General features: G+C 44.2%; 1 protein-coding gene across 18 annotated transcripts in view; it reads left to right on the forward strand.

Moving 5' to 3' along the window:
- The window catches only part of JAKMIP3 (Janus kinase and microtubule interacting protein 3), an 84949-nt gene that overhangs the window by 14766 nt on the left and 45330 nt on the right, over positions 1–24853 (forward strand). For 17 of the 18 annotated variants that reach the window (XM_035329454.1, XM_035329466.1, XM_035329465.1 and 14 more), the window contains exons 2-4: positions 8895–9040; positions 17512–17741; positions 20089–20586. In XM_035329454.1, coding sequence (XP_035185345.1) covers positions 17607–17741; positions 20089–20586 — 633 coding nt within the window. In that variant the 5' untranslated portion in view covers positions 8895–9040; positions 17512–17606. The remainder of the gene's footprint in view (positions 1–8894; positions 9041–17511; positions 17742–20088; positions 20587–24853) is intronic. The other variant, XM_035329459.1, reaches the window with a different exon arrangement.

Below are 24853 nucleotides of genomic sequence, written 5' to 3' on the forward strand. Positions count from 1 at the left end.
GGGGGGGGGGAGCTGGGGGATGCCGGGGTGCTGCCCAGATGCGCCCCGCAGGCAGCGGGGAACCAGAGCCGGGCCCGGGGACCCGTCTGTCCCCCAGTGCCCAAGGTCTCTGCAGCTGCAGCCTGGTGCGTTTCCAGCCCTTGCACTTGTTTATGTGCTGGAGTTGCAGCAGCCTTATTTATTCTTGCTTTTACATGGCGTTGCCGTGGTTCAGCCGCACAGTCGGGGGCTGTTCGCTTCCTGAAGCTTGTCCATCTTCCTTCCTGAGGCTACGGAGCTGGGAGCGAAATGGAGGGAACAAGTGGGGACGGGAAGCGGGCAGCTGGCCTTGTGGAAAGCTCGCCGGGTTTCCTTAGGACAGAGAAGCTGCAGGTGGTACCCACAAGTAGGAGCATCCACTGGGCACCATTAAAATGCAACACCTGACTTTAGAAAACAACCCCGTTCTACTGAACTACTGCTAAAACATAAACTGTTTAGATGGAAAAATAATCTCTGGCTATAATTTCAAATATAAGCATGGAAATTGAACTGGCAATTGCTTGTAAATTGCAGGATTGCATTTTGCAAACAAAATCATTTCAAAAGCAAATATTAAACATAAGATGCCACGAATATATATGTGTTTTCCATGGACTTTTTAATATTTTTTTTAAAGTTAATAAACAGCTCAGCAATATCATCAGGGGCTGTGAATTTGATGCCGCACTGATCAGCCCAGCTGCACAGAGGCCTTCCCCTCCAGTCCCCCTTTTCTCCTTCCCCTCGTCACCAAGCCATGGGGCTCTCCCTCTCCCCTCCTCGCCCAGGCAGGGCTGGCCTCACACCTCAGCTCCCATCTCACCAGGACGTCTGTACAACCAGCTTTTATGCAAAGCAAGAAGAAAGACGAAATTATGTGATTTCAATAGAGAAATGAAGAAAGGAAACCAGAAGGGCGGGGAAATAATCTCATTAGGTCGAAGGACCAAGAAGCTTTGTTGTCTCTGCCCTAATGCCTGGCCTTGCCCTGATGCACTTTGTACAAGGGAGGTCCAAAACTAAACCGGGAGCACTTTGCTGCCATGTGGGGCTGCAGACCAGGCGGTCAGTTTGTCCTGGGAATCACAGATGTTTCTGCAGATTCTCTGAAGACAGAATTTACTGCTAACAAGACCTTTTGGGTTTGCTTTTGTTTTTTTTAAGCAGCAGATCAATTTTAGCTACTTTTCCTCCAAAAGCAAAGGAAAAATGGTGAGCAGAGACTGGCTGATGCCCAGACAGTTGGGACTTCCCAAGACTGCAGCAGCTGCAGAAGGCGTCTTGGGAAGGGAGCGTGGCCCTTGTAGCAGACAGGTCCGCAGGGGCTGCCAACGCCTGGGCACAGGCTGGTTTTAGGGCAAGCACTCTGAAATGCCACGCTGAGTGTTGAGGCTTGTTTGCATCTGACTTGGACTCCGAGATGATGCCGGTGCCGATTAACAGCTGGAAAGCCGCCCATCTTCCGTGGCCACAGCCAGGGCTCTGCTGCCTTGCCGTGACATGGGAAGGCGAAACGTGGTGTGCGTCCTGTTGGGAGATCTAATTGGATGCCAGTTTAAAAACAAACGCAGAGACATGTTAGTTCTGTAGTGCTCGGCTGAGCCGGGATTTAGGTGAGGCATTACCCAAAACGAGGACAGTCTCCGTCCTTCTCGTGATGCCGTGTTAGGTGTGGGGCTCGACGGCCCTATTTATAGCTGTTGGGGAGCGGGATGTGCACGGGGCTGCAGGCTGAGGGGGGCCAGCTCACCCCTCCCGGCACCCCCGAGCTGCTTGGTGCATGGCCAGGGCTCTGATGGGTTGGGGAAAGCAGGGCTAGGAGCCATACGGTAATCCTGACTGAATCCTGACTGAGACAGCAAGTGAGGGTGGGGGTGCAGCCCCCTGAGCCTTGGCTTCCAGTTATTTTCTGGAGAGCTCTGGGTTATGTGGGGAGAATGCTTTAAAGAAGTGAAACAGTATGCAGATTGAGCTGTATGTCCGGGACTCTTCCCACGGTGTCTCACTGTGAGCAGCGATGCCGGGCCTCACAAACCACATGTGGCTGAAAATGAAGTCAAACTGCGGTGATTTTTACTCTAAGCCTCTTAAAAACAACAAAAGAAAGCAAAACCCAACCACAACAACAAACACCATGCACTACAAAGGCTGTATAATTTTAATGATTTTTCTTTTGTTCCTTTTAGTATCCATTCACAGAGCACGTAAAAGCTGAAAGAGGGAGGGGGAGGCTCCCAGTGCTGTGCCCCGGAGGGCTGATGGAGGTGCTGTACGTGCAGCCCGAAATAGCTCTCCTCCATCTTCTGCTTTCCCGTTTTCAGCAGGTCGCCTGGGAGCGTTTGTGCTGCAGGAGGTTTCCTTACCAGGGGAGCAGAGGCTCTGTTGCCAGCCACATGCTAGCCCAGGGAATGCTCAATTTCTACATTTGTAAGGGATTTATGTATGTATATCCAAAGCAAGGGTTTCAGACCAACTATTTAATTTTTTTTTTTTTCTCTTGGCAATACCTGGGAGGCATTTGCAGCAAAACTTGTTGCTCTGATGCTTTTATTACTCGACCTGCTCCCATGCAGGCTGCGTAGCATCGCTGTACCTTTCCTAAGCGCTGCACCAGGTCCTGCTGGCACTGGAAGCCACCAGCTCTGCCGCCGTCACCCTGCAGCCGGTGGCTCACGCAGGGCAGGGTGAGGGCTCCGCTCGGAGCAGCAGCATTTGTCTCTCACAGTGGGTTTGGCTTGTGGTGGTTTGATGGCAGGAGCAGCAGAACGACGGAGGAGTGCTGGCAGTGTCTGCAGCATGCTGTGCAAAAGGGAAGATTTGTCTGTCCACTGTGAAAATCCTGTAACTGCCTCCTGCCAATGCCCCTTAATAACGTCGGGTGGCTTCTTGTGTTTGCATTATTGTGAAAAAGTAAATGAAACATTCTTTTCACCTCCATGGTATCAGTCATTTATAGCTGCCTGGTTAATGCCTCTTCAGAAAACCACAGCTCTTGATTCTCTTGTTACCTGGCTGTACGTTTCACGTTTCTTTTAGATGAATATTCCTGTATTCACGAGTACCTACCACTTATCCTTCTGCAGCACTATAATGCTTTTCATCTTGTTTCCTGCCTCCTGCTATTAAAATCTAATATCTTATTTACCTAGCTGCATGCACAGCAGATGTCCTCAATGACGACTTGATCTTTCCTTCTAAACTCTGTCTGCAGGATATGTCAAAATATATTTTTAAATATGGATTATCTTGTACTTTCCCGCATTGAATTTCATGTTGCTTAGTTACTTAATTTTCTAGTCTGCGGTTATTGTTTTAGTTTTCTCTTCCCTTTTCTTGCCTTATATTCCTCTCTCATCTTGATTGACCTAAATAATCCCCTATTATCAGCAGATTTTGATATCCCACCCTTTACTCTTTTTGCAGGTCTCCAGCAGAATGTCAAACGCTGCCAGCCCTTGGAGCCCTCAGCTGGGAATCTCCCCATCTCAGTGGCTGTTCCTCCTTTGTTTCTAGCCCCCTCCCATGCCTAGAATTTGTTGTATGTCATCTTACTAAATCTTCTTAAGCAGTTAATTGTGTAAGCATCCAATCCTGAAGTATGCATTGTGAAGCTGAGGCTCAGGTTTGCATTCTCGCATCCTTTTCACATTTACATGCCAGGTTTCTCTGAGGTCTGCTAGCCCGGATTCAGCTCCGCCTGTGAAACCCTTCTGCCTGCCGGGAGCAGCTCTCTGCAGGTAGCCACAGCAGCATCAGCATGTCTGCCTGGACGTGGACTTCTCTGGAGCTTGCGGGCTTGATGACAAGCGTTTGTGCAGTTCTTACCTATCTTTTGTCACAACTCAGGCTGCAGCCAGACAGAGACCATGGCTGTTGCTGTGCGTTACGCTGCCCAGGAGAGGCACAGCTCCGTCCTCCAACACCACAGACCCTGCGGCTGCAGTGGCAGCCGTGGGCAGGACGGAGCCCCGCGGTTCCTTGTGCCCGCAGGCAAAGTGCAGAGCCTGGCACAGGCTGCTCCCGCTGTGAGGAGCAAGGACCAGGCAGAGGGTCAGAAGGCAGATGGACACATCCTCTTAGCTAAAGATCGGTGCAGCACAAGCCGTGCGAGAAGCAACTTTCTCTGAAGGAGTAAGTGCGGAAGGCTCTAAGGCTGGAAAATCCGGGATTTAAATGCTAGATTACCCAGATGCAACACTAAAGCAAGGCTAGCACTATTTCCAGTCCGAACAAGCCCCTGGGAGGGAGAGGTCTGCCTGTGAGCAGGTTCTCCCAAGGTAAGTCACCCGCAGGCCTTGCTGCCAGAAGACGCCACAGGGGCTGGGTGACTTAGTGCTTGGTGCTTTAAGGGCCAAAAGAGCAAGTGTGGTATCGCAGATTTCCCCTGCAGTGTGTTGTTTTTGTCACTTGGCACTGTGGGGGCTAAGGAAGGCTGAGGAACTTCTGCTGGATCCTCTGGATCTCTGCTCCCAGCAGGAGGGCGAGGCTCTGCGTGGCCCTCAGCACGGCGGGAGGAAGGGACGCGGCCTGTGAGCCCAGGCAGTGCTGAGGGGAGTCCTGACAGCCTCTAAACAAGGATGGCTGGGGTTGCGGGTGTTTTACTGGAGCTGCTGTGAGTACAGGGGACAGGAGCCCCACACAATGACGCTGGGCACTTGGTGCCTCGGCTGCCGCCAGGCTCCGGTCTGGCACCTCTCAGCTCCTGTCCTCTGGAGGGCCAGGAGGCTTTAGAAACTAGAAACATCAGTTCTCTTTTTGGTGTTGTTTTATCTCTGTTTTTATTCGCTTGGATTATACTGCATATCTGGAATATCAAGTGGACAGTTCCTGTGCCCGAGCAGCATCCAGAGTTACAGCACTGATGGCAAATTAGCAGAGCTCCAAGCCTACAAAGGGAGCTTGGGGGCTGATTCCACCTGTGGATAGACCACAAGGTTTTGGCTCATCAATGTTTTATTTTGAATCTGTATTTGGCTTACCTGAGAGACGAAGTCTTTCTCATCATTTGTGGTGGCATTGGGTACTTTAAGCTCTCTGCTTTCACCATTGATTTCTAAATGCAAATCCTGAGAACCTGAGAACAGACACTTTTGTTTGAAGGGAGCTAGATAAAGCAGGTGCTTTTTGTTGAAATAACCTGATTAAGGGATGCATGGCAAGTTTTGCTCTGTATTTTAGAATGGCAGGACTTAGCTATACAAGAACAACAAATGTTCTTGTTATACTCTTTTATGTTAGCAGCCAGTGCTGAAGTGTGCTGATTGACATCAACACATCTCAAGTTCTATGGACATCTTCTGTTTCTAGCTGGGTTTATGTTTCATTTCATTTTTGCCTTTGCATAATGGTCCCTGGATGTCTTTTGATGGCAGGTAGAACCACATGAGTTACCTGGTGCCGTTAGAGGTTTAATCCTCTGTGTGCGTTTGTCCTTTTGGTCCAAGTAACAGGAGGCTGTGAAACATGGTATAATTTATATTGACTTTCTCATTGCACACACACGCATACTTTTTCGGATGAACCACCTTCTGGGATGCTCATTCCAATTATTTTTACATTTGTTGCTGATTACATTTAGTGCAGTAATAGAAGGTTCAATCTGCATGATCCCTGTTAGTAACTCTGTATCTTCAGCATGACCGTGTATGTGAACTGAATGGGATTTTCCGTGGAAGTTAGCCTCTCTTCTGGCTGTTAGTCTTGGTTATAGAAATAAGTAAGAGGTTACTGAGCTCCTGTGCTCAGGAGCTCCTGATATATAAGGTTTCCCTAAAGGACTATAAATAAGGTTTCCCTAAAGGACTGGATTCTTGGCTTCATTTCAGATGGGTCTGGTTCTGCCATGCTGAAAGGAAGTCTCAAACCCACTTACTGGTCTGTTGCACAAAACTGCAGAGAAATGGATATCTGCCTGCCAAGCAAATTGACTGGGAAGATTGATGCAGCATCTCAAATCAAATCAGCTTAAAAAAAAAAAAAAAAAAAAAAAAAGTAAAAATCAGATTATAGCTTAAAAATTCTCAGCCATGTATATCTGGTTAATGCATAGCCACCTATGAGCAGAAATCACCTTGACAAGGTCAGCAGCAGTGAAAAAACACTGCATCTGCATATCCTTAGCACGAAGCACCTCCGGTGACATGCCTCTGGCCCGGGAAGGCTTTGCTCCACGACGCACGGGGCATGTCCTCTTCTTATGGCCTTTCCTATGTGCTCTGAGCATTTCCCTCCTAGTCACTGCTTTGCTTTTCTGTTCGGAAACATGAGTTCTGTTACTGCAAGCTTCATTAGTCTTTCTGTTCCAGTATCTGGGAGGGCATTTTGCCTTTAGGATTTTATTCAGCCATCTTCCAGGGCCTGGAAGATTCAGGTTTGTTTGTTTGTTTTGTTTCATCTTGTTGATGTTGCTTATTTTAAATCTTATTAATGTTTTTAATTTAATTCAAAAGATTAAAATGCTTTCCTTATAGTTGTAAATATGTACTTAGCCAGACAAAATAGGGGTATTCCTGCCTCTCCAGGTACTGAGTACTCCAGTACATAGCACAGATTAGAGGATGTGTTGGCTCTTGCCTGAGTTGGCTTCATAACACACGTCAGTAGGGTTCTTTTCTACTGACCCAAGCACTTGGGACTGAGCCGTGATTTACAGGAGAATGTCTGAGTTCCGACCCCAAGCTGATAGATTATTTGCCAAAAAGTGGTTGGTCTCAATGGGCCCTTTGCATACCAGAAGCAAATAATAATTTAAAAAGTGGTGCTTTCTGTTAAAGCATTCAGCTAGCTCTGCTGTCCACATCCTCCTCTGCTAATTCCCCATTTTTTCACCCACCCTTCCCCGGGCTGTGCCGGTGCACGGGCTGGTACTGCCATGGGAGATGCCGTGCCGCTGCGCTGGGACCAGGCAGAGCTTCTCAGGAAAAGAGCCAGGGCCTCCAGGGAGCTGGCTCTGCTGAACCATCGTGTTCCTGGCTCTGAGGGTGAACACCAGCTCCACATCCAAAGCCTCGCTAATCCCCAGAACCCATCTCATGCTGGCAGCACGCTGGGCTTGGCTGTCTATGGACGGGGCTGTGCTCGCTGAGCTGTTGCTGGTGAGAAGTGCCTTTCAGGCCATGACTTCCCACCACATTAATGGCTGGATCGCTTTAGCGAATGGCAAGTTTCCTACTGACTTGAGTGGAACTTGGCTCAAGTGCCTAATTGACAGCCTGGTGAAATAAATGGAAAACACATGATTTCAGAGGGCTGTGAGTGAGGCCACCGGGGGTTACAGCTGTTCCCAACCGCACTGTTCCTGCCTGGTATCTTCGCCCCTTGCATAAACGCCACCTTTCTAGATATGTAGTGGAGCTGCTCTGTGGAGCTGTCCAACAATATATATCTATATAAATATTAAATCCTTTTCTAAAAGGGATTGTGGAATTCAGATTCTCCTAATGGGCAATTCTATGCTGTTAAAATGTGCAGTATCAAGGAGTTGTGTATTTTGCCATTAGCTGTGAGAAGTCATTGATCACTTGCTGATTAATGGGTGAATCCTGAAACCTGTGAGAGCATATGAATTAATTAGTTATGCAGAAGTTTATCTTAATACAGTGATCTGGTGTCCCCAAAGATACTAGTGGTAAATTCAGTAGCTATTCTCATGTACTTAAAAAAAAAAAAAAAAGTTTCTGTTATTTTCTGTTATTCACTTAGATCTGTCTCCATCTATTTTATATTTCAACACTTCTAAATTACAGTTCATTTTGCTTCATGTGTGAGATCTTCAGTGAAATTCAGGAAGCCAAGAAAAGCAGTCCACATTATCCAGTTGAAGCTTTTGGGGTTTCTATTACAAGTTTGTTGCGTCACAAACAAACAAAATATATAGAATTGAGACCTTAAGCTGGATATTACATTTCCATCAGCTTCAGTGCTCATTTCACAGCAAGGTGTGGTAAGCTAAATACTGCAATTCTTATCTCCTCAACATGATGTAGAAACAAGTAAAGGTTTGGTGCCTGGGGGTGTTTTCAGTGCGACTCGAGGTGTCCCTGTGGCTGTACAGGCAGTGAACGTGCCTGCTCTAGCTTCCACGGGGCAGTGGGAAGCAAGTTCTACAGCAGCAGTGGTGATGTGCTGCTGCTGAAGTCGGTGCTGCTCAAGCTCAGAACTGCTATTGTGAAAGTGCAAAGTCTGGCTTTTTAACCAAAACTGATAGTAGTAACGCCCTTGTTTTGTCCCTTGTATCCGTCTATAACTTAGTCTTCTTTTGTGCGTCTCTCTTCCCTTACACTGCTCTCCCGCCTCCCAGTGTGTTTTAAGTGATGGTGCAAACACATGGAGGAAACCCAGCAATTGAAAAGCACTGCTCTCGCTGAACGTCGAGAGCTCTGCTGTATCAAACTGCTGGCTTCCTTCAGGAAGGAAAGTAAAACTGAGCTAATAACCCCAGAGCACATAAATAAAAACTTGTTCTGGAAATGACTCCCTTCCCTATGCCATTATGTTATAATGTAATAGAAATCTGTGTACGTAAAATAACTCCAGCTAATTGGGTAACAATACATAAAAATGACTGTTGTGTTCATTACGGTTTTGCCAGTCCAGTTCCTATACTGAATATTTGTTTAATGCGCTCCACTTCAAATATTTAGGAGCGCCACTGTGTGATACTGAGAATCAAACGTTAGGTCATGGTAATGTGCTGTTTGAACAGCTTTTCTTTTCTGTGCTCATTTGTCATCTCTAAATTGGACATCACTCTCTGTTTCACCTTCTCTAACAATGTTCTTGCCAGAAGCCAGAGGAGCAGCACGTTGCCTCTTCAGTTACTTTAATACTCCCTTTTACCAGAACTTACTAAAAGCTCTCTTGGTCTTTCCCAGGGACCATCTTCCCACCTGAGACCATGCCATCAGGCTCATACGTGATTCCATGAAATTTTGGACATCCAGCCCTCACTGGGACTGCCCACGTCAAACAGATGTTTGGGGGAGAGGAAGGGTGCTAGTCCCCAGCGCTGCTGTCTTCGGTGGGTACTCCAGCCTGTCCCTGCTAAAGCATTGTCAGAAGAAGTCTCCACAAGTCTGTTTGATCATGTTTTTGCTTTCTTTCTTAATCAGCCTCTGGGCCAAGGGGCTTGCTCCCTGTTAAGTAAGTGGGCAGAGGTGGGCTGAAATCAGGGAGCAGAATCTCAGCAACAGTCAAGACGAGGTAATTTAAACTAATAAGAAAACAGGTCGGAAGTAATCTGATCCCCAGAGAATCAGCTTCGGGGAGGGGTGAATGAACAGCTTTGCATTAGAGCCTGATGGGCATTTAACAACTTGCAATTGATTTTCGTTCAGGAGATTTATCTTTCCATTCAAATTCTTGCTTGTTGCTGTTAAATGGAAATTTTTATATCAGCATAGGACTGGGCACACATCTAGTTATAGAAGAAACAAAATGTGACAAATAAAAATACATTTTGTTCACTTGGAAAGCCACGGTCAGGCTAAAGAAAGGCTCTACCTCCCATCAGTGGCCTTCCATGCTGTCCAGTTCCACATTGATGAGTTTGCTGAAGATGAATCATTCTGAAAATTAGTCTTATTTGTGAAATCTAAAATGCAATGTTTTTGTTGCCACAGTAGAGCCTGTTATTTACAAACTGATTTATAAATTGAATAACTCCAAGAGCTGAAATTCTTTTATAACAGTGCTGCATTTAAATGCTGCCTTTTGCTCTCAGATCCAGCTGTGTTGTGTGTTCACGCAGAAGAGGGTTGGAGAGGTAGCATTAAATAGTTAGTTATTTAGGGATGTTAATAACATGCTTAAAAGGTTTCCATAAAGCACTTTTGGATCATACGACGCCATCTGTGTTACAGTTGATTGTAGTTAATTATACAGGGATGAATTCCTTGGGAAAATGGATGGCATTGCTCAGACAGTTTGTTTGTGATCGAGATAATGGAATGACACAACATTAAGCTGACAGAACTAAGTCTGAAATGCACTCCTCGCTAATAACCCTAGACAAATCAGTGAAATTATTCCGAGTTGCTCCAGTTTAGCTGAGAATTTGGATAGGTGTATTTTTGTAATATTATTGTAATAACTCCAATGTATTTTTGTACCTAAAGTACTGCAGAATATCTAAGGAAAAAGGAAAATTATCTTCCTACATAATAGTTACTGTTTTAACTTATATAATTTCTTTACTTTCAGCAGTTTAGCCATAAGAGATGTGAAAGTAAGAAAGGTGTCCTGCTTAGGTAATGTTAAACTTGTGGTGTTAAAATATCTGGTTCTACATGTTCAGATTTAGTAACAATTATGTCTTCCAGTACTTAAATTTTATTACTCTCTTTTGTTTTTACTAGAAACTATTTGTTAACTATGTAGGCTATTCATAGAAGGGGCAGCCACCTATGTCTTGCATTAAAAAAAAAAAAAAAAAAAGTAAAAATTTATTATGAAAAATTAGGGGTTGGGGTTTATATATGTGTACATGTGATGCAGCAGGCAAGCAATGTGTGTGTGGCTTACAGGGTTCAGGATTTTGCTTTGGATTCTGTAACCTTGGTCCACCCATCAATGAGTTAAAGTTAACAGTGGGTGAGGGATTAATCTTTGAGGAAAAATTCAGGTCAGTCAGGATTTGACATGTGTCCATTAAAGCTGTTGCTGGAATTGATCTAATCCTAAGCAAAACTTTGGCTAGACTTCCATCTGCAGAAACTCATTACTGCATGGTGCTGGGTTTTGCCTTTTTTTTTTTTCTTTTAACCAGTTACTGTGTCATCAAATTTAAGTTTTAGAAGTTGTTCCATGCTGGGAAATATTGTGTTTGTTTTTCCCCTATGGAAACTGAGGTTTACCCTAGAACAGCTAATTGTTGTTAAGGATGTGCACTCGGTAGGTGCACAAGGGTAGTCCCCACAAGGGACTTACTGGCATACAGAAGCATGTTCTAGCTCTTTTCAGAGTGGAAATCATCAGGAAAAGATGCTGTTTCCCAGTCAGCACCACACTTGATTAGAAGTAGGGCCCTGAATGTAAGTCTTCTGCATCCTGAATTCATGCCCTGTGTGCTTGAGTTTTACTTTGCTGTCTTCTGCCATATTTCATGCACGTTTTGTTTTAAGCCTGAAACTTTCTCAGCAAAAGTGTGGTTGAGACAGATATTGGAAGTTGAGCTAAGTGCATTTGGTGTTCTTCTTAAAAAAATTGAACTGAGATGAGTTTGATTATATATTTCTAAATATATATATATATATGTAAATATATATATAATAATATATGTATGTTCATAGTAGCGCTAAATTAAGGTTGCATGGGATAATCAGGGATCTGTGAACTCTGGGAAGTGCTCTAGTTTCTTATTGGTACAGGTCGCTTCCGCTAAAAGTGGGGATTTGAAGAAATGAGACTTTACATGGCTTCCCTTTTAAAATGCTCTATCATTCACTTCCTATGCTGATTTCACTACTGAAACTCAGCAAAGTGTGGTCTAACACCAGGATAAGGTCTGAGTATCACATCAAAACGTACTCCATTCCTCCTCCTTAATCCCTCCCTTCCCAAGTCTGGCGAGCCCGGGGTGACCCTGCCCTCCCTGTGGCACGATGCCGCCCTGCTGGGGTCTCGCCGTCCTCCTGGGATAGGGATAAGGCCAGCCCGGGCTGGCGGGACAGCAAACCACCCTAGGAGCTAGTGCCAGCTCACGTGGAGCTTGGTTCTGTCATAGCTACGGCTGCTGGGGTTTGCCCATGCATGGGCTAGCAAGGCTTGAACCCTTTTCTGCTCGATGGGGGAGTTCACGTCCTGAAGGTTATCTTGCAACTGCTGTCATGGCAGCTTTGTCATGTCAAACTGCATTAACCATGTTTTTTTTTCAATTTAGTATAATATTTGGTTTTCAGTTTTACCTACTTTTTAATCATGAGAGAGTCGCACAGTAACCTAATATCTCTGAGGCATAAAAAAAAAAAAACAGCACAAAACCAGCACTTTGGCCCAGCATGAAACTACCTTTCAGAGGACAGCCAATTAATTTTCTTTTATTCAGATCTATAAACTGTTGAAATCCTAAGTGAAAAAGAGATTACTCAAGAAGAGCTTCCCCATATCAGAAGTGGGAACTCAACCATATCAAACATATAAGTCCATGGCCGAGTTGCATTTTGCATTTGTATATTGCATTTTCTTTCAATTTTGAGGTGTGCCAGAGACTGAAAAAGGATTGTATAAAGCCTTTAGCAATAATAGCTTTTCAAAAGAGAAAAAGGATAGCATTTTCATAAGCTCATGTCATATATTTGAAATGTCCAGTATTTGTAAGAACAGTGTTTTGTTTAAGCTGTTTTGTTTAAAATATTGGTACTCTGGTAGCAATCTATTCATTTAATTTAAGCATGGTGAAACTCTGGATTCAGAAACTGTTAACTAGAAAATGTATTTTCCAATTAGCCTTTATGTCTGAACTGCAAGTCAGGAGGCAAAAAGAATGATGAGCCCTGCTGAAGACACCTTATGCATAATTGATGCTATTTTCAATATCAAACGTGCCAGGAATCATATCCATATATCTATTAATATATTCTCCCTATATCAAAAATATGAAGACATTACTACTAAAATGTCTCTCAGATTCCCCTCTACAGAACTTGTTGAACAATAAAATAAAATTCAAGGGTGACATACCTCGCGTATCAGAAATGTGTTTTTCTGCCCACTGGTGCCCAGGACTGTGCAGACAGGATCCCACTGAGCTGGGCTGTTTGCTCAGGTTTGGCACCTCAGCGTTAGCTTTTGGGGCTCACCACACATTACCAAGCTGTCAGAGCATCCCTTCTCCAGCACGACAAACTCTGTTTGCTGAGTTCTGTGTAAGTACAATGATGTTGGCTTGGAAATATTTTTATGAATATTTTTTCTCACAGCATTTGGGAGGAGTATTCATTTAAGACTGGCATTTGTCCACCAGTCCCCAGATGGCTCATGTGTGCACAGGCACGCACCGACAGACACCACTGTTCAGCGTTACAAGACCATGACTTTTTTTGAAATACAAATAACTACTTTCATACTTTACAACAATGATGCTTGTTTCATTGCAGACACAGAAGCTCATGGTGGCCACTAGAAAGCTGCCTTACTCCGCCCAGTCTGATTTCCCATTATTATCCATCGGAAAAACAATTCAGCATACGCCAAAAGGACGAATGGTTCTAAACCACGTAAATCCCGCTCTGATCCGTAGGACTGGAGGGGTCCTCTGTGTGTCTCACCAGTTCTTGAAAATAACTGGTGAAGGGTTGTGGCCAGGAGCCCCGAACCGAGCCGATTCTGCAGTCATTTCTGTGGTTCTGTGGCAGCCGTGTGACACACCTGCAGCCACAGGGGAGAACAGAGCTGGGATCCACTTTTCCTCCATGGTTTGTGCCCATCCTTGGCTGCACTTTTATCCCCTGTCATGTCCCAGCTAGGAGAAGACGTGCCGCCCAAGGGCCGGGAGGCCACAGCTCGCAGGGTCGTGCAGGGATGTCGGGCAGACCCGTCCTGCTGCCTCCGGCAGCCATGGGCAGTGCTGCCTTCTCCCCCCAAATCAGAACCTCGTGCTGCCCGAGAGAGCACGGGGCTGGGCAGGGCATGGGGCTGGGCAGAAAACAGAAGGCAAAGGCCCGATGGAGGGACTGAAACCTCCCGAGGAAATGCAGAGCCATTGCCTCCCGAGCAGACAATGCAGACAATGCCTCCCGAGCTGGTCTGCTCCCGGGGAGTAAATTGCAGGCTGTGGCAGAGTGAGTACGTGCTTGATGCCTGTATGTCTTTTGTTTATTCTTCCTGCGGCTCTCTTCAGCACAGAAAACCAGTGACAAATGAATGGTTTGGGTAACGTGTTTATTGATGCTTTTGTTCTCTCTGACACAAAGTCTGTTGTAAATACTAATTATGATTTTTATTTTTTATTTTTTTGCTGCTTTGCCTTCAAAATCAATGTTCTTGCAGGTAAGCAGCAACTCAGGTTATGTTTATTGGTTTTCCAGATATAAAAAAATCTTGTCAATATTAATATATATAATTCCCACTGTGTTTTAATCTTTTTGTGTTTAGAAGCTCAAGAGCCTGAATGCTTCTTGTCTTTAAAACTAATGCCTCTGAAACCAGTGGAGTTTCACAAGTATAGACTGTCTAAAATCTTCGTATCACTCACTAATCATTTATTAATTTGCATAGAATTAGATAAAATTAAATAATTAAAGTGAGCATTTAGTAACGCTGGAACTCCCAGTCCTCAGCCCTAGGCTGATTTCCCTTCCCTCCTCTCCCCCTTCTCCCGAAGAACAAGGACTTGGGTTCGTAACCGAAGGGGTGGGTTGGTCCCTGCCTTGCGGGGAGGGGAGCGTGAGCCCCCGTGCCCCAGCAGGGTGCCCAGCAGGGCAAGGAGCACTTCCTCCTCTGTCTTTCTCCGGTATCTGCCTTTTCCATTTCAGGAGGGATGTGCAGGGCACCCACCAGCAGGGTCTGAGGTCCGACACATCCAGGAATAAAAGCAGTTGTAGCATCACTGATGGGTACTGCCAGTCCTTGACCAGTGACTCCTTGCCTGCTGATTCCTAACAGCATGTGGAGATGCTACCACAGCCACCTCCTCCGCATGCTCCTTCCACTTCGCTGTTTGTATGAGCACATCTGCCACTAATGCAGCCCATTTTGACTTTGTGACAGGGGAAGTGTGCTCTTTGTCTTGTGTGTCTTCCTCTGAGAATCCTTCCTACAGGTTTTTGAGCTTGGAAGCGTGGTGTGCAGGGCGGCTTTCCTATTGTTCTGCAGCTCTCACTGCCAGTAGTACATTTTGCAGACAGATCATTACCAAGGCTGATCAAATTCCTATTATCCAGATCTCTTAATCCTTGGATATTTTTTTGGCTACATTCAAGTTTTATCATTATGTCCTTTTTTTCAGCTTTAAAGACTTAATTAAAATAGTCCTCAGCTAATTTCTGTGTGGTTCTTTTTGAATCAAGCTTATTACTTCAAGTACTGGCAAGGGAGCTGATTTTTCTCTAAGAAAATCTCATTAAAGCTTTAACATTCTAGTTTGGAAGACGTTCCTGATGCTGGCCCCCTTGCCCACACTGAACTGATGGGAGTCTATAGGATCTGAAAGTTTGCTCTGTCTCTCTCCATTGTCACCTGGGATTTGACATGGGCATGTTTCCATGAGCTGCAGCACAGCTGTCAGAGGAGAAATTCTCCTGGCCCTGCTTTCTGGGGAATGGGCTCTGGATGTTGGCGGCCTGTTCTGGCAAAGCTTGGTTGAAGGCGGGCACCTGGGACCTCTGACAGGCCTCCAGCTTACCAGATCTGGGCTGCTTTTATGCTTTATCTTCAAGGGTTTTGTAGACACACTCAAAGCAAATGTTGCAATACAAGCCGTTCTTCCTTGGAATATGCTATTTTATTTGTGTTTGTGTTTTTTTGTTTTGTTCTGTTTTTAGAAGAGAAAAATCATATTTAGGCAGATGCTTGGTACAAAATGTGTTGACTCATGCAGGAAAACCTCGGTAATATTTTCAGCAAAAATTAAAAGCTCAAACTCTGGAAGCAGGAGGACGCATTAGCGCCACTAGTCCTCTCTCAGGCAGAGTTCCCATCAAGTGAGCTGTGCTTAGAAGCCACTTGGTCCCTACCCCTGCAAGGGGTAGGTGGGCTTCTCCGTGTGGTGCTCCCCAGAGGCTCTGAGCCAATGCCAGCACGTGCTAGGGAAATAGCTGGTCTGCGTGCAGGGTATCTGGCGGATTGCACTGTTACTGCTCTCTGTCTCCCAGAAATTCAGCTGCTGGCCTTGTGCTCCTCCCAGCGTACCTCTCATTACTTCTTGCCTTTCAGCTTACTTTCCTGGTTCAGTTCCTTACTTGTGTTTTCTGTAAACAAATAAAAAATTCCTGTAGCTTTTTCCTGTTGAAAATAACCATTCTGATTTAAATTATTCTGACAAATCACTGTATCATTATATTTATTATTTCTCTGACATTCACATATTAGCAATTAAAATCTCGTATTGTGCTGCTTCTCATTTCCTCAGGTTGTGAAATAACCAGACTCCACCTACTACATCTATCATTACAACATATTGTTTAAGAAAATCATTGTAATATGCACAAATGCTTCATTCATCGCAGGAGACTTCAGTACCTGTGGCTATAGGCTGCCCCATTTTTTTCTATAAGAAGCCTCTTTTGTAGGGTAATTGCTAATGCACTGCATCTTCTTATACAAAGAAGCATGAATTTTAAACACTAAGAACATCTTTGCATTCTCCTTAGAGATTTTTCAGACTACGTCTGTAAATTTTTATTTATTTTAATTTCTTTGAATGACCAAACGCATTTTTTATTTCTATAGAAACTTCAAGGCTACAAAGGCAGGCACCACAGAAAGAAACAACCATGTTTCTCCAAGTCTCGGCTCCCCATCTCTCAGCAGCTTTCCTCAGTTACTCCCAAAATTCAGCCACTTCTCCCATTAATTTCACTCCCATTAATTTTTTCACTGATAACTTAAAAGTAAAAAATTGACAGTTGAGTCAGCTTCGCCCAGAGAAGCAGAGGCAACTGTTTCTTTGCCTGCGTGTTGCTGTTTATCCTTTAAATGTGAACGAACTGGATTTTCACACCCATAGCCCAAAATCTACAGACTGAAAAATACAATTACAAAGTAGCTTGTGCTGCTGATTTTTTTTTTTCCCGCGGTGCTTTGACAAAGTATTTTTCTATAAGAAAAACTCCTGAAAGTATACAAAGTATGAAAGAAACATTGGGGGAACGTCCGTATTTTAGGATGGCACTTATGTTCCACTGCTTTAGTGCCAAACAAATCCTGTAGGACAAGACATTTTTGTGCAGAATTTCTTGTTATCCTTAGGTTTCTATTAAATTAAATCTGTTCATGCTATCAATAAGCAATGAATTAAATACTGACCAGAGGAAGAACTGACAGCAGCCTGTATGACTTGTTCAGCACGTAGTGATCAAGTACAAAACGTTAATGGACTGTCAGACTGCAGTAAAAAATGTCTTTAAAACTCATGTTTTTAATGTTCTTTGGTTGGTTGGTTGGTTTTTTGTACCTTTAAAGCATTGCTCAGGTGGTAATGAGCAGAATGCTGTGTGACTTGACCTCTCTTAATGTTGTGCGGCAATGAAACGGTGAAGCAGCCTCCATCAGAAATGTTTATTTACTATAAACCAGCTGATCTGTATGAAAGACAGATGTGGGGAAGCAGTGTGGTGCTGGCTACTGGCATGTGTGAGTGCCCCAAACCGCTTCCGAGCGGAACACCTTGACGTCCTGCAGAAGATGAAGCCTGGCCGCACCCTTGGTGATGGGTGACACCCGGCCGTGCTCTTGGTGGTGACACCCGGCCGTGCCCTTGGTGGTGACACCCGGCTGTGCTCTTGGCGGTGACAGCAGCCTGTTCACGGTGCTCCTCTGCTTCCCTCCCTGCAGGCGGGTGAGAAGATGTAGCGGGGCGCGGCGAGGAGGAGCAGCCGCAGCGCCGGGACGGCGGGGCCTGCGCCAGCACCCCGCCACGCCGCCTCACCATGTCGAGGAAGGGCGCCAGCAGCCGCGCCCGGGGAGAGAGGCCCGAGGCCTTGGCCGCGCTGCAGGCTGCCAATGAGGAGCTCAGGGCGAAGCTCACCGACATCCAGATCGAGCTCCAGCAGGAGAAGAGTAAGGTGTGTGTCTTCCTTTCCTCTCCTTTCCCTCCCCCAGTGATCAAAACGGAGGTAGCCTGCTCTGTCTTGCTCCCACCGCTCTTTGCCTGTTGCCCCACACACAGCCAGCTTGTACCTGGCTTCGGAAATAAATCCTTGGGGCGATGCACGTGAGCAACAGGGACCAGCCTTCTGTGCGAAATGATGGAGCACACAGCTGCTCAAAACAGGTGGCATGGCCAGGGCGGTGGGTTGAAGCTGTGCACCCTTTTTGTTTCTCCTGCTAGAAATTTTTCTAGTAAGTACTTACCTGTTTGCAAGGATGAGTCCATGAGGACTGAATACAACTTTGTGTAGTCAGAAGTTCCCTTTGCTGGTTCTTCTCTTTTGCACCTAGGCCAATTTCGTTTGGAGGTTGTGCTCAAAGTCCTTCGGACCACCAGCAGCCCCGCCAAGCCTCTGGGCTGCCTCTTCCACAACCCTCAGCACCCTTCTCAGCAAGGGCAGGGCAATGTTATTTGTTCTTCAGTAATCCCTAATTAGTTTCCACTGATAAACTTCTGTTTTTTCTTTTTTGTTGCTCCAGAGCCCTAAGAGAAATGCATTATTATGCCAGGGACAGAATTACATCCTGTATTTTTCCATTAACTTGCATTATAATTTGGCACCGTAGACTATGATTCTAATTTTTAAGGAAGCCTCCAAAGGCAGTGTCTGTGCTTGTGTATATATACTTATACACATTCACACACATATTTTAATAGAATATCTATTAATAATTTTACTGTGAATCAGAGTTTACAGCTTTAAGACTGAGGACCCTATTTTCCTTCCCTCAGCCTTCCCCACTCCTTTCAGATACAAGGCTTCTCATCATAGCTTTTCTTGACTTCCTGGTTTTAAACTGAAATATCCTTTTACCCTTCTGTGGTCAGATACATTTTGTTATTTGTAATGCATAATTTATTGCTGAAAAAGCATCTGATAAGACGCAGTTGTTTTGGTCTTCCCAGTAGCTCTCACAGAGCTTTTTATACCTTGCATATGCACGTGCATACAGCACAGTTCGGACCTGTGTGTCTGAATGCCAAAATAATGGCTTAGCTTCTGGTTTCTTGTATATTCTTAAGGGGATGTGGTGTGAGACCTGCAGCTACCAGCTGAAAAATAGACTCAGACTTCCTCTATAAGGTGCTGGCTATTTCCTGAATGTGTATTATCTTAAACATTATTCTGTTTATAGCACAGACACATTAGTCTGCTTTCTGAGCGTATACTTCATGTAGTGTTTGGATATTAATGGTTAGCTCACTTGGGTTTTGTGCTTCTTGCATAACTTTATGATACTTACATGTTCACTGATGGATCCAGGTCACTAAATAGGTCAAATTAAAGTCTATGAAATTTCAAATGCTTATTATTTGTTTATAAAAATAGGATGTGATGCTAAAAATCATTATCGGTGCCTAGATTCATCCTCAATATCAGTAATTTCTAAAGTGGCAATGGTATGATTTTGTTTCTTGTTTTCTAAATATACAAGTATTTCCACTTATGCTGTTTTCTAGTGAAAGGAATGTCTTTTCTACAGGGTTGTCAGGATTCTTTTTCCTCTTTTCACAAATTACTTTTTCTTTAGAAGAATTATCCCAGTTCTCTGTAATGTCACAGTTTTTTCTTTACGCCTGCAGTGTTTGGTTCTGTGGAGTGCTCTCATATGGGAAACAGATTTAGGCATGTTCTTAGCAAGAAAATGTTCCTGTGTCATCGTAGGAAAAAAAAATACCTTTACTAAAAATAATTGACCTGAACTTCTTTTCCCCAGTAAACACTTCAGTAAGTAATTATAATGTTGTGAATATCCACTTCTTAATCTTAGCATTTAAATACATGCACAGGCTGCTCTGATAAACATCCTGGGGCAGAAATGATAGAGTGAATTGATGTGCGCTCCCTGCCCCCGAACAAGCCTGCTCAAAGGAGATAGTTATGCTAACACTTTAAATGCTACCGCAGATACATGCTGGGAATATATTCTAGTGCAATGCCTGCCACTATTCCACATCCACATCAATAAAAAGCTGAGGTGGATCATGTTTTCCCCTGACACATGTGGCTCTCATTTGTACCCCAGGACAGCACCGATGACAGCCTGCCAACTTTGCCAGCTCTTCTGATGTGCATGCACAAATGTAACCTCACAGGCATACTCACTACGACATTGGGCAGGCCTTTCTCTCTAAGTTACAGTCACACAACAACGGATTCTGACGTAGCAGAGTGATCCATGCCATTTTTAGATTATCTCATAATTTGTGGCAATAATTTTGTTGATAAAAACATTGCTCTTTTTTGATTTTCCATGTAGGTCAGCAAGTTGGAAAGAGAGAAAAATCAGGAAGTTAAGCAGATCAAAGAACACGAACAGCATAAAAGTACAGTGGTGGTAACAGAGCTCAAAGTCAAACTTCATGAAGAGAAAATGAAGGAGCTCCAAGCTGTTCGAGAAGCACTTCTGAGGCAGCATGAAGCTGAACTACTTAGAGTAATAAAAATTAAAGATAATGAAATCCAGAGACTACAGGCCCTTCTCAATGCTGTACGTGATGGGGCTCCTGACAAGGTGAAAACCGTGCTGCTTTCAGAGGCAAAGGAGGAGGCCAAGAAGGGGTTTGAAGTTGAGAAAATAAAAATGCAGCAAGAAATTTCAGAACTTAAGGGGGCTAAGAAACAAGTGGAAGAGGCCTTAACTATGGTCATCCAAGCTGACAAAATTAAAGCAGCAGAGATAAGGAGTGTGTATCACCTGCATCAAGAGGAAATCAGCAGAATTAAGAGGGAGTGTGAGAGAGAAATTCGCAGACTGGTATGTGTTGCTATCTATATCTGTGTTTTTAAAAACACTAATGTTATTGATAGCAGAAAAATGAACATTAATGCTGGACTGCATTAAGTGCTTGAGGATAGGCAACCAAATGAGTTTTCGTATCTGCTAATAGTGATGTCAAAATGCCTTTTTTTGTTTTTTTTAAAGAAAAAAAAAAAAAACCTGCTAGGATGTTTGGTATGGAACTTTTTATGTCTGTCAGTGCCTATTAATATTGCTCATCTTTCAGATATGAAGAACAGGCCTTTAGTTACCAGCTGCATTAGGGTAATTCTACAAAATATATATGTTTCTTGGTCTACAACAGGGCCTATTAGCCCCTTTCCCCTCCATTTCCCCACCATTTGTTCATCACCGATTCACTTTCATCCCTCCCTTTCCTTGCCTTTGCTAATTCCTGTAAACATCCCATAATAAGCTTTATGCAATTCCAAAATGCTGTTTCCTCTGCATCCTATAGTCTAGAGTCCTATAACCTGGTGGTGATGACCCCCATCACTCTGCAAGGTGTTCAGGGAGTTTCTTTCTCTCTGTGTCCCCCCTCGGTGGCTTTCCCCCAGGACAAGTGAAGTGGTGGTGCTCCTCCTTGGGTGGTTACTGGGGTTCCTTCCCTTCATTGCTCATCTGATCCTTGCTGGGTCTTCATCTATGCTGATCACCTAGTCAAACCATTTCAGTCTCGGGTACAACAGTTTGAATCTCAAAGGGTACACACCTGTGGCTTCCTAGTGCACCTCCAATGGGCTTTGAAACTAGTTGGGGATGTTAAAATGGATCATGTTCCTTGAAAAACAGGAGAACTCCCTGCAGGAAGAGTCTTTGCATGAAAACCTGGCATGCCACCACCACTTTCTGGATTTCAGAACAATTTCCCCCTCACTGGCAGCTTGGATGCTTGCCTTGCAATTCACTCCGTCTTTTGAGTGCAGCGCAGCTGATTTGCAGGGCTGTCTCTCTTAACTATTGCTGTCACTCCCAAGTACGGGGGAACAAATGTAACACCCGTACTCCAGTGAGGTGTATTTTGGGTCTTGTTTCAGTATTTATTTGATGCTATCATCTTTTTGGGTTTGCCAAGCTTTTTTATGGTACACAGTGGCTCCGGATAAACTCATTAATGTTCCTTCAAAGTCATTCTCATTTGACTACTGTACAAATCCTAAAAAAGCCAAACCTAACCAAACCGAACCAAATGAAACCAACCAACCACGACCAACTACAAAAAAAAAAAAAAAAAAAAACAAAAAAAAAAACCTGTCCTCAAGTGAAAGTATGGCACTGTAGCCACGCTTCAGTGAACATCCTGCACAACCTCCCCACCACAGGTCTGTTGCAGCACCAGCTGTGTCTGGGCAGACCAAAGGACACAGACCGTGTGCTGCTCCCCTAGTCAGTGCAGCGCTGCATACCCTTTATTTAGCCCCTTGGACTCTCAGACTTCAGGCTGTTATTTTTTGCCCACGTAGAGTATTTTATTTTTATGAATAGGATATTAAAATAATTTATAACCAACTGATCTATTGATACTGGAGAAATATCCTGCAGTGTAAGTACTTTCTTCTCTAAACATACACTACTAGATACATTGATTTAATACATCAGAATGAAAGAGTGGCTAATGTACATCCTAAATAAACTTAAAACATTACATGAAAATCCATTCTAATGGCCTCTAATGTAGAAGCCATAAAATAAATATGTTCTTAGTTATAAAGAATAGAGTGGTTTGAAGTTATGTTTTCTAAATTGCCTTTGAAAATCAGTGTTGTTTTTTTTTTTTATTTCTGCTTGAAAGAATGAAATTATCTAACTGTACTAATTAAATTACACAATGCCATAATTTTACCAAGCCCTGAGTGCTTCCTGAATGACTTTAAGTACTCTCGGTTCCATTGACTTGACCATAATTGATTTCAATGGGAGCTGTTGGCTCCTGGCACCTGGCGGGGAGGGCCCTGATGTTTTGAGGGGAAAGGCTGGTGTCACGTCCTATGATAAAAGCTCTCTTCTCTATGAAAATGAGGCAATTAACGAAGCAATTAAGCTAATACCGAAACCAATGCATTTTTCCTCTGTTAAGATAGAGGCCATCAGCAAAGCCTGTTCACTGAGTCTGGTCGGGGCTGCCACGATATGCAGGGAAATGCAGAAGAGCCCGGTGTGAGCCGCTCTGTCCGTGCAGCAGAGCAGAGCAGCCGATCCCAGCCTGGTGCCTGGCACCCCCGGTCCAGCGCTGTGCCTGCTCAGCCCGCAGCGCTCCGCAGGGCGCCCCGCCGTGTGCGGCCAGGCAGGCTTTGCTCTGCGCGTCGCAGGTGCGGGGCATGAGGCTGTGGACTTAGCAGTTGGCACCGCATCTGCCACCAGTATTTACCAGCAATATTAGTGTTGCATCTTTACTCATGTTCATTAAACCGTTCCTTACCTGCTACGGTTCTGTGCAGATGGAGAGCCGTGCCCCGGTGTGTGCGGCCCAGCTCAGCCCCGCCGAGGAGCCCGGTGGATTTCTGCCCGCTTTTATCCAGCCCAGGGCTTGTGCATATTGCGTTGCCTCTGGCGCACGACTGGGGATTGCACGCTCATGTAGAGGCTGTGGCAGACATCCAGTTCTGAATTGTTAATAGCTTCACGTTAGGACTGTAAAAGCTCCTTGATTCATGTACAATGCATTATTTAGTCATTTAACAAAGAGGGGAAGTGACCTTCGAGCAAATTGCTGCTTCACTTCTTGAAAAATACTGCTTTTTTGTTTCATCAAAATGGAGAAAGCTAAATTATACTCATTCATGTTTAGGTCTGCAATGATATTAACCCTTTAACATACAATAATCTTCTGAAGTTGTGTCTGATAGGTACCATTTTTCATTTTCATTTTTTTTCATTTTCGTATTTACTTTCAAAGTAAACTGAGTGACTTAGCTGCAGAATGGAAAATACTTCCATACGTTGTCAGACAAAGTTTATTTTGAAAAGGTAAGCTTATATTATTCCATTATCTTCCTTTTAAATTAAAACTTTTTTTTCTATTGTACAGACAAATACATGTTAGTGTCTCACTTTAGAAAAATGTGGAAAAATATTAGATGACCTTTAAATTAATGTGTTAGGAAGATACAGTATATAGCAAAAAGGAAATGCACAACCATACAAATTTACTTCTGGCAAAATGGAGCTTTATTTTGTTCTTCAACATCTTCTTAACTTTGGTCTGAATTGTTTTCCCATCTTTTGTGGGATTTTTGCCAAGGGAATGCAGGATATATATGCTCAGGCTTTCAAAATACCTGGTTTTACTATGAACTTTTCCGTTTTGATGACTTAGTAAGTCGCCAAAGCTACAGCAGAGCAAAACTACAACAGTGAATTAAGTTAAATTGTTGGATGAAACCAAACCCAGCACTAGTGAATGACCCAGAGCCAGTGAGCTCTGTCCTTGCTGTGTCCCTAAGGGGAATCCTTGCGTTCTTGCCCTCCTCCAGAAGAGGCTGGTCCTGGGGAAGGCAGGGCTATGCTGCAGCCAGCCAAACCCGCTGTGCCTGCGTGTGTGCTGTTCTCCAGCTCCAGCAGGAAAACCAAACCCAAAGTACCCCTGTGGTCTAAATGATGCTTTCAAATTCGATTGTAAGCTGGGTCCTCCCTTCTGCTTACGGTCTCATGCCATGACATGCTACTCTGACACACGCAGCCAATAGGCTGTTAATTAGAGATACAGTAATTGCAGGGGGCAATTTTGGTAGTTTTGTACCACCAGCACTGGGAGGCCTGCAGACTGTAACAGCTACCAATGTGTAATATTTTCCTGGAAACAGTTCCCACTCAGTATTTACCAAACAAACATTCTAGCTTTTTCTTCTAGATATTTTTCAGGTGACAGGGATGACAATTACTCACTGATGCTGACAGCTTTAGACTAATCCCATACAGCAAAGCTGAGCAGCTATCAGTCCTGTGAATGTTGCAGGAAAGGCAACGACGTGTTCTGCAAAAGCATGTGTTCAAATTGTTCTGCCCTCGTGTTTTCTATTTGCACATACAGCTTGTGCTGTTTGTGTCTGTGAAGTCTGGGTGTGAATATCTACAGAGAAGTACAACTAACCCCGTTAAGCTATTCCTGGCTCAGAAGCTTAAGAAACGTTAATGTAAAAGATGAAAGTCACATTGCAGATGGTAACGAGTAGGTATGGCAACAACCTCCTTTCTAAAGAATTTCTAATTTTAGCAAACTTTTATCAAATTTTAATTTGTGTGC

This window comes from Oxyura jamaicensis, chromosome 6 (assembly GCF_011077185.1).
Source record: "Oxyura jamaicensis isolate SHBP4307 breed ruddy duck chromosome 6, BPBGC_Ojam_1.0, whole genome shotgun sequence".
Taxonomy (NCBI): domain Eukaryota; kingdom Metazoa; phylum Chordata; class Aves; order Anseriformes; family Anatidae; genus Oxyura; species Oxyura jamaicensis.